At 43.6% G+C, this 16,944-nt stretch overlaps 1 protein-coding gene across 2 annotated transcripts; it reads right to left on the bottom strand.

Moving 5' to 3' along the window:
• Positions 1-4,429: 4,429 nt before the first annotated feature.
• On the bottom strand, positions 4,430-15,693 carry LOC111955885 (hepatic leukemia factor). Of its 2 annotated transcripts, none has more exons than XM_023976237.2 (4): positions 14,879-15,693; positions 10,159-10,581; positions 6,722-6,987; positions 4,430-5,192 (listed from the first exon to the last, which is right to left on the bottom strand). In XM_023976237.2, exons 1-4 carry the CDS (start codon positions 15,066-15,068, stop codon positions 4,977-4,979), a joined length of 1,095 nt encoding a protein of 364 aa, XP_023832005.1. In that variant the 5' UTR covers positions 15,069-15,693; the 3' UTR covers positions 4,430-4,976. The 2 variants fall into 2 exon arrangements, 1 of the variants encoding a protein (XP_023832005.1); XR_011474544.1 differs by having other exon boundaries at positions 4,815-5,192; positions 6,511-6,987.
• Between the last annotated feature and the right edge of the window lie 1,251 nt (positions 15,694-16,944).

The following is a 16,944-nucleotide window of genomic DNA, read 5'->3' as shown; positions in this document are numbered from 1 at the left end:
ACCACTGGGAGGGACCTTACATTGAGGCATGGCACATAACACAGCCCTAATGAAGGGGACCTCTCATCCAGTTCCGTAGGGAGCTGAGCGAGGCTTTGAAGAGCGCAGAGATAGACATTCAGACAAGTAGAGACATTACACTGCCACACTCTCAAGCAAGCACCCTTTGTCTCTCTCTTCAATTCTCTCAGGCTCAAACTCTTGCACAGGCACACCAACTTGCACACGCACATTCTCTCTTTGTAAGCTATTAGACTAATTGTCTTCTCAAAGGTTCACACACAAACACTTTCCACCCATCCCTCCTTGCAGTAAAACAATAAGTACAATTATTTCCCTCAAGTAATCTTCCTGTTCTCTACCATCTATTATTTCTTTCACACATCGCTGTACTTCTTCCGGTATTTCCCTAGCTCAGTGACAACATCTGAATAACACTCCGTACGGGTTTAATCAGTAGCAGGCCAAGGCCTTGATACTGTGGTCAAAACACTGGCTGCGTCTTAAATGGCACCCTATTCCCTTTATAGTCCCCTCCTTTTGACCAGAGCCCTGGATAAGAGGGTCTTGCTGAAAAGTAGTGAGCCCTGGTCAAAGTAGTGCACTAAAAAGGGAATAGGGTGCCATATGGGACACACCCACAGTCGTCTCCCTCGTCTCAATGGAAGGAAACACGTTTGTCCCCCAGCAGTGTTGTCAAGGACACTCTGAGGCCTTGATAATTGAAAGGGTTGCAGTGTGTCCACCACTTAATCACCGCTCATGATCACTGCTCTGAGGGACAAACTTGCCTTTGGCTTTGCTCCTATCGAATAGCCTCATATGTTGGCATTCCTACCTTGCAATAGTAATACTGTAACACGCGCTCTGCTAGATGAAGGTCAGTGACTTAGTCTAGACTGTTTTTCGACTCAGACATTGTCATCACGTCATTGTAATGTAAATGGCATCCGGTGGTTGTGGACGGTTCCTTGTTGTCATACGTGGAATCAACCCGCGCTAGAGTCTTTCAGGAACTACAAACATCCGAAATGGTTATGTACAACCTAATATTTACCTCACCTGGGAAATCAGATTGAGGTTTATGATCTTTTTATCAAGTTGAGCCCCGGAAGTCTCTCAAAGTCTAGCAAACTTTCCGTGGTGAAATGGATACTGTGGTCAGAAAAACAGATGCTCTGGGAGTCCATGTGGATCTATCATTTGAACCCATGTTAGTTAACACCTGTGTGGTGGTATGTTGTTGCTGCTGCTACTGATTGGACAGATGGCAGATGGAGTTACGTGGGGGACTGCTTGACGCAATCCATGTTGACGAACAGCTGAACCAGCCCACTGGTCACAGGTGGCACTGGGAGCATTGGGCCGCCATTTTATGATGTCTAATATGGTCTCGAGAATACCGCCATGTTAAACGGGCCTTAGTGCCCCCCATTGGCGCTCTGTTGTACTTTCTGATGCTGTGTGAGTTCGAGTCACTGCAGTTTCACATAGAGAGAAGATATAAAATCATGACAACATACAAGACACCACAAAAGCTTTCTCAGTGAGTAAGGACGAGTCTTTATTGGTGTTTTCGGGAAAAACCAGATCACATTCCTCAGCATCCCTATAGGCAGGATCAGTAGAGATTACTGGTGCAATTGGGTAGTGGTGTGCTCATGGGACTTGTAGTTTATTTATAACAGTCACAACAGGGAGTAGTTTGTAATCCACAAGGGGAAGGGAAAATAGGCTGTGCACATTACCCGTAATGCCGTTTAGTAGCATACCATCACTGTGAGGATGGGCTACAAATGCCCACAAAAAGTTGCAGTATGCATATACAGACACATAGAAAAATAGCACTGTCAAAAGTTTATAAGTTTCTGCAAACAAGTTCCAGGTATCAAAAAGTTGCTTCTTTCTCCATCAAAAGATGGACGGTGTTAGAAGCCTGCTGCTGGGAGATGTAGTTCAAATTCTTCCAGGGTTTCAAGTCCATAGTTTGTGGTTGTTTCAGCTTATGTTCAATTACAAAACACACGGACGAGACTACAGTCCCCACAGTGCACCTGGAGCTTTGTACAGTCTCATTGGATGGTGCCGATAGTGAACAGGCTCATAGAAAATAATGTAGAGTAAAGATGGTCTTGAAAAATACAAGGGAGATAAAATGAGAACTGCATTCTCCCTTAAAAGTTGTAGCAAGGACAATAAATATAAGGGTAATAATAACAACAACAACAACGATAATACTAGCAATCATAACTGTAATAATAATAATAATAAAACATAACATTGAATGCTATGTCTGAAATCAACAAAGACCTTCAAATCCAGAACTGGTTGAATTAGAACATCCCTCCCAAGGTGAGTTGGAATTCCATCGAACTCTACCTAATTGTACTGCCAAAATGGGCCAGCTCCGAAATGTATCCGGACAAACCCGGATAAAAAAATAAAACTAAGAATCACAACTTCTGTAATCAAAGTTAAGATTTATCGTAAGAGTTTTTTTTTTTTTTGTCCCCCAGAACGCCTGAGAAATTGATAATGATTCCAATCATCTTATACTGCATTTATATATTCAAGCTATGTATATTATTACATCTAGAGTCACGGATATTTTATATGTTCAAGGATATATTATATACACACATATCTAGTGAGAGAATAGCTGGAGTATTTAATTGTACATGTGTACGGTGCATAAGGGTGCACTGTTTCACTGGGTTATCTTGTTGAGGAGAGGTATAGACATACTCTTGTGTGCGTCACTCTATACCAGACGTACTCTTACAGTACGACACGCAAAAATAAAGAACAAATCAAAAATAAATTAAAGGCTTTAGGCAGTTCAGTTACTGTGTCGGGTTGTCTATGTTCAGATGGAGGAACAGGTTGAGCACCATACATAGTCCACAATAATAATCATCATTATAATCAAACTCGGGGTGTGTTAAGTGGCAGAGTGCTCCAGTTCATGCTGAACACTGCCAACTTAACCTAGGCGGTCAATTCTAAACCAGTTTCACACTTCAAAATGGATCAAGGATGAGGGAGAGAGGGACAAATTCCCAGCATGTGCTGTAGAAAGTGAGGAAGTGTTATTTGCCTTGACTGGTTGTGTGCTATCGTACACCAGCCCTGTGTTTCAAGGTCCAGCTTGCTTTCAGGGCCAAATAGAGGACTGGCCACGCCTCATAGCCTGGTTTCTCTCTAGGTTTCTTCCTAGGTTCTGGCCTTTCTAGGGAGTTTTTCCTAGCCACCGTGCTTCTACACCTGCATTGCTTGCTTTTTGTGATTTTAGGCTGGGTTTCTGTACAGCACTTTGAGATATCAGCTGATGTAAGAAGGGCTTTATAAATACATTTGATTTGAAATAAGAGTGTGTGTGTGTGTGTGTGTGCGCGTACATGCAGGCGTGCATGTGTGTGTGTGTAATGTGAAAATGCATACGTAGTCACTGGTCCAGGTTATTGGACTGTTTGGCTAGTCATGTTTGTTTGCGGTGTGTGTCTGTCTGTGTTTGCGCCTGAGCCAAACATATTCACCCATATACATGAGTACCTGGCAACACATTTGACCGATATTTATTCACAAACATCAGTGCGTATGCAGCTGTTCTCGTGATAGATCACTGACTGCAGCATTTCAATAAATTCTCTCTCTCTCCCCCTCACTGCCAGACACACAATTAAAAAGATTTAATGCAAGAAAGGAATCAAAAAGAAGATAATAAATTAAAGGGCAACTCCACCACTTTTCACATTCATCATCTCCAGCACCACCCCAACATCAACATATGTGAAAATTGCATGTTTCTAAGATAAGTGTTTCCCCCAATGACATCTTCGGTGTGCATCATGTGATTTTTAACCAATTATGAGTAGGCATTGCCTACTAATTTCCTACTAACTGGTTTAGGATCTAATTGGAAACACTTACCTTCCTCTATTTATTTTACTATAAAACATAGAAACGTGCCATTTTCACATATGTTGATGTTGAGGTGGTGCTGGAGTGAAAAAATATGAAAATTTCCTTTAAGTGCTTGAACAAACCCACAAGAACACTATTTAAACTATACAATGTTTATTTAACCTTCTATCTGTTCATGTCCACAATCATTTACTAAGATACATCTCCTCTCTCGCCGCCATGTTTTCCCTGGAAACAACCATTATACATTCTCTATTACGACCTCTGACCCTTCTATCTTAAAACCTCTTCGGGATCGATGTCCCTAAACCGGGATGGTTGTTCAAAGTTTAAAATATATAATTTATCAATCTACCCTGTTGTTAAAACATCTTCATATAGCCCCAATCTCTCTACTAAACTCACCCATATATAAAATATACAAAAGAGTATTTCCAAAATCTCCTCTGAACTGTTTTTGCAAATATAAAAATATACAGTTTTCCTATGTTGAAATCTCTTTGCTTTCCTCTCTTCTGCCTACCTCTCCTAATCCTCCTCCTCTAGATATAGCTCATCCTATGTTTTCTAGTTTGCCCATGCCTCCCTCCTTGCTCAGTACAGTTAAAAAATATACATGTTTAGTCATAGAAAAAATTACACATCTGTCCTCCCCTGGCTTGTCTCCTTGCCTTTAGCTTAAAAACATTAGTTGTCTGTGATCTGTATGACTTGAACACACCCATCTGAATGGGTGCGCGTATGGCCTGCGCATTACCCGAAAAAACACTGCAACGCACCTGATATAAACACTGAATGACGTCACGACGCAACCTGTCAAAGAGACACAGGAAGTGAAACCAGCATAGCACAGATACACAAAATGAAGGCTGCACTCACTACAACACTGTGGGCTACTCACAACACGGATGCTTACGCCAGGTGTCATACAATGCTTACGTCACGTCTACGTAGGCCGTACGCGCACCTCCTCAACTAAAGTGCTGCCAATGTTGGGGCTGCCTTCTAACCCTCTCCTTCCTCCACCCTTCCCCTCATCTTCTTCTTCTTCCTCACAAGTCTCCGTGTCGGCTCTCGAACTTGTTGAGGATGTTGCGGCAGCGGCCCAGCTCCTTGTGCATGTCGGCCACTTCCTGTCTGAGAGCAGCGTTCTCTCGCTCCAGGAAGGCGGCGCGCACCGTGATCTGGTTCTCCTTGAGGCGCCGGGCGTCACGTGAGCGCTTGGCCGCCTCGTTGTTCTTGTAGCGCCGGCTCCAGTACTTGTCGTCCTGCAGGAGTCACGGCAAAGTAGAGGCGTGTTGTGGGGGAGGAAAGGGAGAGGAAGAGAGGGGCAAGAAGGGTCAGTTTTGTGATGGCAATGGGGGAAGGGGGAGAGGTGTCAAAGCTGAGCATTGTAGTTTCACACTTGAAGCATGTACAGTTGAAGTCTGAAGTTTACATACACCTTAGCCAAATACCTTTAAACTCAGTATAACAGTTGAGAGAATGATTTCAGCTTTTATTTCTTTCATCACATTCCCAGTGGGTCAGAAGTTTACATACACTCAATTAGTATTTGGTAGCATTGCCTTTAAATTGTTTAACTTGGGTCAAACGTTTCGGGTAGCCTTCCACAAGCTTCCCACAATAAGTTGGGTGAATTTTGGCACATTCCTCCTGACAGAGCTGGTGTAACTGAGTCAGGTTTGTAGGCCTCCTTGCTCACACACGCTTTTTCAGTTCTGCCCACATATTTTCTATAGGATTGAGGTCAGGGCTTTGTGATGGCCACTCCAATACCTTGACTTTGTTGTCCTTAAGCCATAACTTTGGAAGTATGCTTGGGGTCATAGATACTTTTGTACCTGTTTCCTCCAACATCTTCACAAGGTTCTTTGCTGTTGTTCTCGGATTGATTTGCACTTTTCACACAAAAGGACATTCATCTCTAGGAGACAGAGCGCGTCTCCTTCCTGAGCGGTATGATGGCTGTGTGGTCCCATGGTGTTTATACTTGCGTACTATTGTTTGTACAGATGAACGTGGTACCTTCAGGCGTTTGGAAATTGCTCCCAAGGATGAACCATTTATTTTCCGAGGTCTTGGCTGATTTATTTAGATTTTCCTATGATGTCAAGCGAAGAGGCACTGAGTTTGAAGGTAGGCCTTGAAATACATCCACAGGTACACATCCAATTGACTCAAATGATGTCAATTAGCCTATCAGAAGCTTCTAAAGCCATGACATCATTTTCTGGAATTTTCCAAGCTGTTTAAAGGCAGTCAACTTAGAGTATGTAAACTTCTGACCCACTGGAATTGTGATACAGTGAATTATAAGTGAAATAATCTGTCTGTAAACAATTGTTGGACTTGTGTCATGCACAAAGTAGATGTCCTAACCGACTTGCCAAAACTATAGTTCGTTAACAAGAAATGTGTGGAGTGGTTGAAAAACAAGTTTTAATGACTCCAACCTAAGTGTATGTAAACTTCTGACTTCAACTGTATATAAAGATTTGATTAAAGTGCGTGCCTTAATAACAATGCCGTCACAATGAGCTACTCTACAGCAAGCAATATGAGAGTTTCCTACCTCATTCTTACCTTGTTATGTATTGCATGCATATCTACAGGCCAGTTCAAACTTGCCCCTCCCCAATGTGTGCCCTTCCTTGAGGCATGCCCCCGTTGTCATTCACTTGAGTAAGCAGGAAGTTGCCCCGCTTCGTATGATGACATCGTATTGCTAACTTTACCTTGAAGCTTCTTAGGTGCAAACTACGTTTAAAGCCAAGAATCGCAAGAAATGTAGTACCTTCTGCTCATCTGGGACCAGCATCTTGCGGGCTTTCTTGATCATGGGCTGTGGCTTGAGCTCCTCGTCCGAGAAGCGGTGCCTCCGGGGGTCGAAGGCCTCCTGGCCCGGCACGCTGGACAGCGCCACGTCCGCTGGGTCCGGGTCAAAGTTCACCATGACGTCAGCGGTGCCGTTGGCGACCAGTGAGCCTCCTGGCGGCCCGGGGAGGCAGGAGGAGGTGGTGGTGGAGGAGGGCGAGAGGTCTGGAGGCATGACCTGGCCACCTATAATGAGAGAGGCCAACAAAAACAAAACTTTTGGTTGGTCACATGCTTCCACCGTGGCCAGGGTGAAGGGTCAAAGCCTCCAGCATGCCGAGAATAAGGTAAAGAGGATTTGTTATTTCTGTGTATATGGCAACATCACTCGTTTATAAACTGGCTGCTGCACGGTGGCTGCAGGGATACAGATCGTCCACCAGGTGGAAGCATAGGCTACATCAATCAGTCAGTCATGTGGTTGAGCTGGCTGATCCAGGATAAGCCGACATCAATGCCCAATCCTAATAACAACCATTTTGGGCAAAAAGTTGAAACTGATCCAAGAACAGTGCTGCTGTGTAAACAACCTTCTACACAGAGCACTGAGCTTTCGTATGGCCATTGCTCTCTCCCCCCTCTTTAACCTTTGATCAATGTCATACTATATTTCCCTCAGTTAGTAAAATTAGTATTATCTTTAAAGGAGTAGTTCAATATTTTACAACTTGATGTTAGATGGTTCATCACCCTGAAAGTGTCTATGTAATCCAAGGTTCGGTTTTCAATAAACAGTCACTACCCACTTCAGCTATCCTTAGCCACCACAAGCTAAGAGTGAACGGAAGTGATGCGGGGCATGTGAGCATGTTTACAAAAATAATGTCCAAATCCCCTGAAATCAATTTAAATCAACTCCATATTTAGTTTGATGTTGCTTAAAGGTGATTTTGCCATTTAAAAAAAACACACATGCCCCCATCACTTCCATTGATTGTTAGCTTGTGGTGTCTATAAAGTTAACTGAAGTTTGTAGTGGCTGTTGAAAGAAACCTGATTACAGTTCCTCCTGGCCCATAGACTACGTTCAGGGTGAGGAACCATCTGTCATCAGGTTGTAAAATAGTGAACCAACCCCTTTAATATACATTTTTTTGACATTTGATAGCAATACATGCTAATTTTCAAGGTAACACTTTGAAGCAGGATTTTAAAGCGTTCATAATCCAAACACACTTACTATTTGTCGTTATTTTTTCACACTCCACTTTAACCAGTGAAATTAGACTGCAATTTATTAGGCCTTCACAACATTGTTTTATTTCCCTGAGGTGTAATATGAGCTATAGCTATGGCCACAGCAGCTTTTTGTCAAGGGTATAGCCTAATCAAGACCAGCTGCTCTCTGGAAGACAACCAATACATTCCCTATACGTTCATAAATTAGCTATAACATAGCCATTTCATTTTACATTTCAATTAAATATTGGTCTCTGTGTTATTGATTATTGCATTCTCTCTGGGGAAATCAGTCTTGTTGGCAACAATTGTTTGATTGTGCTCTGTCTTTAGAAAACACTTGAGGAAATGCAATGCTGAAATGGAATGTAGGAAGTGTGTTACATAAAATGCATTCCCCAGTCCCCTTGCTCCATAGCCACCACAAAGACAGTTCCCTACAATATCCCTCCAACCCAACATACCACCACCTCCCTCTACCTTATATTTAAAATATACACAGAATTCTTCCTTCCTAAGTATCCATAGGACAAACTACCCCCCKCCCCCCCCCKRCACACACAAACAATACACCTCACCTTTCATTTCACAGCAGTCTTTCCCTCAGTCCTTGTCAACAACATGAAATTCTGAAATGTTATGTCACAATGTTGTTCAGTGTGTAAAGACACTGGTGTGGCGACATGGTGGCGTTATCTCTGCAATGTAAATCTCTCTGCTTCTTTATGCTAGGCTAGTCTTATGCAATGTTATCTCTCGCTCTCTGCTTTACTCCCCCTCTATGCCTCCCTCCAACCCCTCCCTCTTCCTACGCCCCACCCTTCCCGTCTCTCGCTCCATTGCTCTCTGCATCGGCACGTGACGTGATGCCTGCACATGGCCCAAGCGTGTGAGAGAGGGAGGGGAGAGAGTGAGGGAGAGAAAAATGACAGCTCTCTCTCCCTCTCTCTCTGTGCAGTTTTTACTGTACTGCAGAGTCTTCTTAATAACCCGTTCATCTCCACATTTCATTCAAATGAATCAATGTGGTAAAAGAGGGGAGTTTAAGTTAACCTCACCATCTCTATGATTGATGTACTTGTTTATTTCTCCAAGCTAAGGTGTAACTCTGATTGTCTTTCCTGTGCTGTAACTAATCAGTGTAGGTTCTCTTTATAAATGTTGTGTGTTTGTGTTGCTCATATCTAGCAGATCTGTTTGTGTAAACCCTGAGTGGTTGTTTTGGACCCAGTACCAGATCGGGCAAGAATGTTTTGTCAGAAAATAGAAAGTGACATAACTATTTGAAGGCTACAGTCCTTGTCTTTTTTGGAAATGGAACTACAATCTTACTGCTGGCAATGTCAGAAGAATCTGCCCCTAGCAACCCATGGAGTCTGCAATATAGGTCAAGTCACCTAAAGTGCAAACATTTAGTATGCATGGAAAGGGTACACCTTGATGGTTATTGTAAAGCATGTGCTTGTAGTTTTGAAAACAAAATGTACTTTATGAAGGTAGTATACAATAGTACGTGTTGTTTAGAAAATGCCACCAGAAGGCGTTGGTGTCAAAATAAAAGGGCAGTGAAAAGTCTACTGGACTAGCTTGAGACTACACCCCGTCTTTTTATATAGCTTCTACTAATATTTTTGTCCCCTGTCCCATGCGCATCTCCGGCCAGCATCATGCCACCAATTTCACACTAGACAAACAAAACACAAAGCCGTTCCACTGGCTCTCCTACATAGTTGTTTTTGCCTTTGAGCTCCACAAACTGCCGTGCTTTCCCCCACCAACCAATGCCGACCTAGGGAATGTTGAGGAGGGTGCAACTACTGCAATGACGGTTCCAGCAATCTTGCAACATTGTCGATCTTCCACACACAAGATTTGCTCAGACACACAGATTTGTGTGTGTGTGTGTGTGTGTGTATTGTTGTGAAATTGTTAGATATTACTTATTAGATATTACTGCACTGCTGGAGCTAGAAACACAAGCATTTTGATACACCCGCAATAACATCTGCTGAACACGTGTATGTGACAAATAAAATGTGATTTGATTTGACACACCAACGCAAGACATGCAAACATATGGTCAAAAAGAAACAAAACACTTGCATGGACACAATCAAACACACACACGTACCTGGACCCACCCACACCCTCCCCTCTTTAACCACACACCCTACTAACCACGTAGGCACTCGGGCCCTCCCATCATGCCTGGCAGTCCGTTTGGTGGTGGCGGCCCGTTGTCCAGGCCCAGCAGCGAGGAGGAGGAAGATGAGGAGGACATGGAGGACGATGAAGAAGAACATAGCGGAGGGGAGGACGGCGGGCACTGGGAGCTCTGGTTGGGCACGGCCGACTGCAGGGAGCTCTGCGAGGGCACCTGGGCGCTGGCGCTGGCGCCGTTGCCACCTTTGCTGTGCATGGCCATGCCGTTCTCAGTCAGGAACTCCTCCAGGTCCATGTACTGCAGCTGGAAGAGGCCACCGTCGCTACAGGGTAGCGTGCGCTCCCACAGATGGGGCCCCAGGAAAGCCGACTGGGAAGGCCGTCCGCCTGGGCCCCCACCCATGGTGTCCGAGTCCGAGTCCTGGGGCTTGTCTTTGTCTGTTAGCGGGAGATTGGGAGGGAGAGAAAAAAAGATGGAGAGAAGAGAGATGGAGAGAGAGCGAGCATGAAAGAGCGAGAGAGAAAGAGAGAATAAAAGAGAGAGAACATTGAGGAGAAGAAGAGATAGCGAGAGAGAGAGAAAGAAGGGCCATTGAGTGCAACAATCCAGCCTCTTCAGTGTTCATCACTGATGTCTCTTATCATCACATAATCTGCCTGCGAGCCTCGTGCCCTTATCAGCTTTGCAGGCAACCAACCGCCAGTACATGGATGCATCAGCAACAGTGGCAGCAGTCTTCCCATTGACACACAGGCTGGCTGAATAATGTGAGGAAGGGAGCTACGCAAATATCATGAAGGTGGACTGAAATGTGGCTCTAACATCATGAAGAAGAAGTGAGATGCTAAGCTAACATCATGAGGAAAGAGTGAGATGCTAAGCTAACATAATGAAGGAAGAGTGAGATGCTAAGCTAACATCATGAGGAAAGAGTGAGATGCTAAGCTAACATCATGAGGAAAGAGTGAGATGCTAAGCTAACATCATGAGGAAAGAGTGAGATGCTAAGCTAACATAATGAAGGAAGAGTGAGATGATATGCTAACATAATGAGGCAAGAGTGAGATGGTAGGCTAACATCATGAAGAAAGAATGAGATGCTATACTAAAACTATTAGCAGAGGTGGCATCGTCTGGTGTCTCAGCCCCTCATCCCCTTGAGTTGGAGGAGGTAATAAGGGGAGGCGAGAGCAATCAGATTAATGAGCAGGGAGAGGAAGCTCAAAAATGGGGGATGACTATCAGTGTGACCCCGCTGAGAGCTAGGCAGAGGATTTCACAGAGACAAGGCAGAAGTGGTAGGGGAAAGGGTGACAGGCCTGATTCATAGTGTGACGATCACACCCGGACTGTACTGGTGGCTCTGGACAGCACAGCACATTATTGTCAGCACGCACACACATGCAGATGGAGAGGAGAGACACATGTAGGAGGGAAGAGAGAGAGGGAGTGGGGGGAAAAAAGGGAATGCAAAATAAGAAAGACTGACAGGAGAGAGGATAGAGAAGACAGGAGAAATGAGAGGGGAGAAAGGGAAGGGAAAGCAACGCCAAATCAGAGAGAGGAGAAGGAACAAACAGAGGAGTAATTACAGGGAATGGAGACAGTAAAAAGAGACAGAGGGAATGAATATAAAAGGAGATGGGTTGATAAGGGAGAGGAAAGGGAAGAGGAGTGGAGATTAAAGAGATTCAAATAGGAGAGATGGCTGATAGGGCGACATTGGGGGATGAGAGGAAATATAGCAGATGATAATGAAGGGTGAGGAGAGAAATAAGAGGGAGTGCAAATAGGAGGAGGGGGGTGATGGGAGAGGATAGAGAAGGAGAGAAAAGAGAGAGATGTGCAATGCAAAGAAAAAAGAGGGATGAGAAGAGACAGACGTGAAGGGGGAGTGAGGGAGATGTGCGAAGTGCAAGAGGAGTGAATGAGGAGATATGGTAAACGTGCTAGAGGATAGAGAGGAGAATAGACGAGGGAGAGAGAGGAGAGATGCGTACAGCATGTGGGTGTATACGAGGGCGAAGAACAAAGCATGCCAGGGAGAGGAATATACTGTTTTTGTTTTAAGGGAAATGCATCATGCATCGAAGCCTCAGGCAACTAACTCTCTCGGATGCAAAAAAGACTCAAGACTCCATCTCATGTAATAAAACCCTTCTCCATCCCTTAACATTAGTGATGCACCACGACTATGCATGTTCTGATGGTGAACTTGATGCTGGTAGGCCCTTTGTGCTCGGACTCCAATGGAAGAGCTGTCAGTCTTGATCAGCATCATCTCTCACACAAAGACCATCCATGTAAATGGTGGAGGGACGTTGTTCAACTATATAGCCACCAGGGGGAGGATGTTATCCAGACAGAAGTTGAGTGAGGTTGTGACATCCAGTCAACTTAAACGTTAAGTCCCCTATTTAGAGGATTTTGTGTGGTTCTGGACCGGTTCCGCCCGTAATTTTTGTGTGCAGGGCACTCTGTGAACGGCATAACATCAATGGCTGTGCACTCCATGAAAGCTCTGGTTGTCCCGTTCCGCATGCTTCTCTCCTCTTTCATCTGAGACTCGGTATGTGAAAATCTAACACCTCATTTGCATAGGGAGCAACACGTCACATTTTCTGGCCTATCCAGACAAAGGATCAATTTCCTCTGGCTGTGAGCCTTGTAGCTCCGCTTCCAATGAACACGGCACACGTCTCGCTGCGACGTTCTCAGCTGGATTTAGATCTTTCAACAAGAAAAGATACAAAATAATTTTGTAGAATTTCAACAAGACCACTTTCAATTGCTCAAAGAGGAACTTGTGCTTAAAGCTGAAGTTGTAACAAGTTAGCGACCGCCTAAATGGCGTCTCTGCTTTGCTGGGCAGAAACTTGTCCGTCGTCATTTATATGAAATGGTGCCAATTTTGTACTGTCACCAAGTGTGATCATATTTATTTCACAGTTATAGGAAAGGTGGAATATTATAGTAAGTCATTTATCATTTGAATGTTACTATATTTAGAAAGCATTTAAATAATGTCAAGACCTATTTTTGTTGAATTCATAGGTTGCACCTCCGTCACTCGGTCAGGTCAGGAACGTTCTCGAGCCGCACAATAGTGGTGCCCAGTCATTCTGGACTGTTTTGTGTAAATTACAATATAGTGCCTGGAAATACGATGGCATTGGTAAAGTAGTGAAATGTTTAGTAGGAAACAACTTTGCCAGCATTATCATGTCGCCAAATGTACTTTAGACAGATGGCAATGTTGTCATTGGCTGGCAAAGTTCGTCCCAAAAATTAGCTAGCAAATCTAACTTTAGGTAGCTAAAATCAGGTGACCTCCCCTCAATTTTAGCTAACGTTGTACTGCCTCTAAAGTCAATCTGGCGACATCAAAATGATGACAAAAGGTTTTGCTACAAATTAATTGCCTCCCTTTGAATGGCATTGTATTTCCAAGCCAATGTAATGCAATTTTGATCAAATCTTCATCAGCGCTCATTGAGGATGCATTGAGTTGAACGCTCGTTGGGCATCAGTACAAATCGAACGTTCAAAACAATATCGTGACGAAACACGCAACCCATGAATAGGAAACAAATGATACATGATTTTTTTAAATATTTCCATCATAAATGTACTGTAAATTTGAGTTTGTTTCCTCAAAAGTAACTACACCTCAGCAATTTATTTTAAAAAATACCAGAAAAGTGAGACTTTAATCTTTCTGGCAGTTTAATAATTACTAGGTATTGCTTATGGCACTTATGATAAATAATACTTTTCTGTTTAGGCAGAAATCTAAAATGTGTACTTAAAATGGCTCTAGTGTGAAAATCAATGTTTGTTGGATTGAGAACTGGTGTTAGACATCTTTATACACTGAGTGTACAAAACATTAAGAACACCTGCTCTTTCCCTGACATAGACTGACCAGGTGAATCCAGGTGAAAGCTATGATCCCTTATTGATGTCACTTCAATCAGTGTAGATTAAGGGGAGGAGTCAGGTTTAAAAAAATAATGTTTCAGTTTTGAGATTGTGTGTGTGTGCCATTCAGCAGGTGAATGGGCAAGACAAATGTAAATGCCTTTGAACAGGGTATGGTAGTAGGTGCCAGGCGCCTCCCGGTTTGAGTGTGTCAAGAACTGCAACGCTGCTGGGTTGTTCACGCTCAACAGTTTCCCGTGTGTATAAAGAATGGTCCACAACCCAAAGGACATCCAGCCAACATGACACAACTGTAGGAAGCATTTGAGTCATGGTCCAGCAACCCTGTGGAACACTTGACACCTTGCAGAGTCCATGCCCCCAATGAATTGAGACTGTTCTGAGGGCAAAAGGGGGTACAACTAAAATATTAGGAAGGCATTCCTAATGTTTTGTACACTCAGTGTACATCAATATCATGAGCTATGACCTTATTGAAGGTCTTTATTGAAGGATAAAAGCACTAATGTTCAACGCTGTTTGTGTGTGTGTGTGTTCTTGTTGCTGTGTTGTCTTAAAAATATGAACCTATTTCCATAAGTAATGCATGATACAAGTCAAAGCAAGAATTGTCAAGCCTATACACTTTATATTTATAAACATGAATTCAAGCCAACAGAATGAAAACAAAGATTGCAGGCCAGCCTGTGTGTGTGTATTTATTCATTTTAACATTTGATATGCATGAACTTCCCCCTTCCTTCCCTCCCTGCCCCCACCACACACACACACACACAAACAAACAAACCTCACCTTTCATTGCACAGCAGTCCTTCGCTCGCTGGTCAGCCTTGATGGGCAGCTGTAGGAGAGTCTTGAGGCTGGCCATGGAGTTCAAGTGTCCGCCGGTCGGGACACTACCTGCGAGGTTACCCGTACTTAACTGTGGGCTCGCTCCGGCAGGGAGGTCAGGCGGTAGGAGCTGTGTGAGCGGCCTAGACATTGGTACGCCGTTGATTCCCACCGTGGAATGAACGCGGAATTTATCCGATTAATCCACAAACGATTGACTGGCTGTGAACGGGTTCACAACACAGTGACGTGACGATTAAAAGGGTGGACAGCTGAATACACACTGCTACACCAACTGTTATTTACCTCATTCGAACACCGAATGATAGTTTTTCTAAATATGAATTAAGAAAGTGCTAGAGAATAACAGTGAAATTCGACATATCAAATATAACTTGACATCAACAATAAACTATTGATCTTCCAAATGTCCATGGAGAAATCAAAAGTGAAAATGATGTCCTCAAAGAAATGTCCATGGTCAAATAAGTGTTCGATTCTATAATCTTGCCAGATGCAATGGGCCCTTTAATAAATCTCTTATTCCAGCCTCTATCTATGAGATAAACAAAGTTGGACATCAGCGCTCAGATTTCGCGAAACATTCCTTGCTTGATGATGTCCGTTTATTTGAGGATAATAGGCATCGCACCGAGTTGATTTTCTTCTTGACCTGGACAAAAATATTCCACGAAAAATAATTTAAATGGATTTTGGAGAAATGCCTATAATATAACGGAGAGCATTGAATGTGTAGTCCTACGTAAAGTCTCAAAACTCAAAGAAATCCAATAATAGAGAAAGTTGAAAAGAAGTGTATGTTTGGGGGTGGAGGGGGGGGGTAAAGGGTGGGGGGTGATAAGGGGGAAAAATGCTTCGTCAAATAATATCCAACAACATGAGAGTAGTATAGATGTTGATGTCCCTTGTTTTCCTCTCCCCACTTAGTCGCGCGCTCTCTCTCTCTCCCTCCCTCTTTCTCTGTCGTTATTTTTGTCGTTCACCTTCACCCAATCCCTCCCTCCCTCCCTTTCTGTAAACTGCCAGCAAGGAAGCAACCAAGCGCGGCGCGGCTAGAGTCAGCTGGAATGAACACGGGCCGCTCTCATGACATCACCGCTCACCGGGGATTGGCGCTGGGGGAGAGACTGGTCAATATTCATGATCCACACCTACTAAAACGCCCCAAACAGCATTAATGAGCACCTCCATAAGCAAAACAGTCACAGAAGGAGTTGTTGATTACTCTTCTCAAACCACAACCACCATAGCAAGTCGCCTCCTGCATAACTTTCAATGGCCCTCCTGGTGATGGACCGATGGAACACGTGGTTGACTTTACTGTCAGTCATGAAGGTAAACCAGTAACCACGAGATTAATGAACCAACATACATATATGTTTAATTGATTATGATCACGGGTCCTGTAGCCAATCCTATGCCAACACAAGAATGGAATTGCTCTGCAATGTTCAGTAGCCTCATTTATTTTCAAAGATTTTACCAATAAATTCCTTGTATGCTACTTTGTGTGTGGGCTATCTCCGAAATTTAAAGGATTCGGATCCCTTTCGTGATTTTGTGTGATAGTTAAATTAATCAAATCATTCAAATCATCATTATCAATATTATCACATCTACTTCGGTCCAAAACGTGAAAGTCAGTGTTTTGGCCGCAACAAAATATCTCTCTACCACTTTAAGAACGATTCCTGCTCTCAAAGCGAGCACATGGCCATGGCACGCTCGAGTGGTGCCTACCCGCAGCCTTGCCTCGCTGCGATTGGTCCAAATTAGGTCAGTCTCTGCCCTTTGCCGAACGCTATTGGACAAAAATAGGTCATTGGCTCCGCCCAAAGACTTCCCCATGGTAGGGCCGCGTGAGACAGAAGTAAAAGAGGCAAGTGAGGCCAGAGAGATTGAACGGATTAGTGTTGCATTTTGGAAGATCGAGATACTGAATTTGCTTTGACATGTATTAAAGTATTTAGTTGGTGACCACCCCACAGTGTAATAGTTTGGCTTGA

This window comes from Salvelinus sp. IW2-2015, linkage group LG31 (assembly GCF_002910315.2).
Source record: "Salvelinus sp. IW2-2015 linkage group LG31, ASM291031v2, whole genome shotgun sequence".
NCBI lineage: Eukaryota > Metazoa > Chordata > Actinopteri > Salmoniformes > Salmonidae > Salvelinus > Salvelinus sp. IW2-2015.
This window is presented reverse-complemented; position numbering and strand designations above follow the sequence as displayed.

What these genes read in the sequence shown, in the direction of transcription:
- LOC111955885 (XM_023976237.2), bottom strand. Translation starts at nt 15,068, where the DNA reads ATGTCTAGGCCGCTCACACAGCTCCTACCGCCTGACCTCCCTGCCGGA. An exon ending in GGACTGCTGTGCAATGAAAG is followed by an intron (nt 10,582 to 14,878) that starts GTGAGGTTTGTT and finishes TCCCGCTAACAG; the next exon opens with ACAAAGACAAGCCCCAGGAC. An exon ending in TGGTCCCAGATGAGCAGAAG is followed by an intron (nt 5,193 to 6,721) that starts GTACTACATTTC and finishes TGACTCCTGCAG; the next exon opens with GACGACAAGTACTGGAGCCG.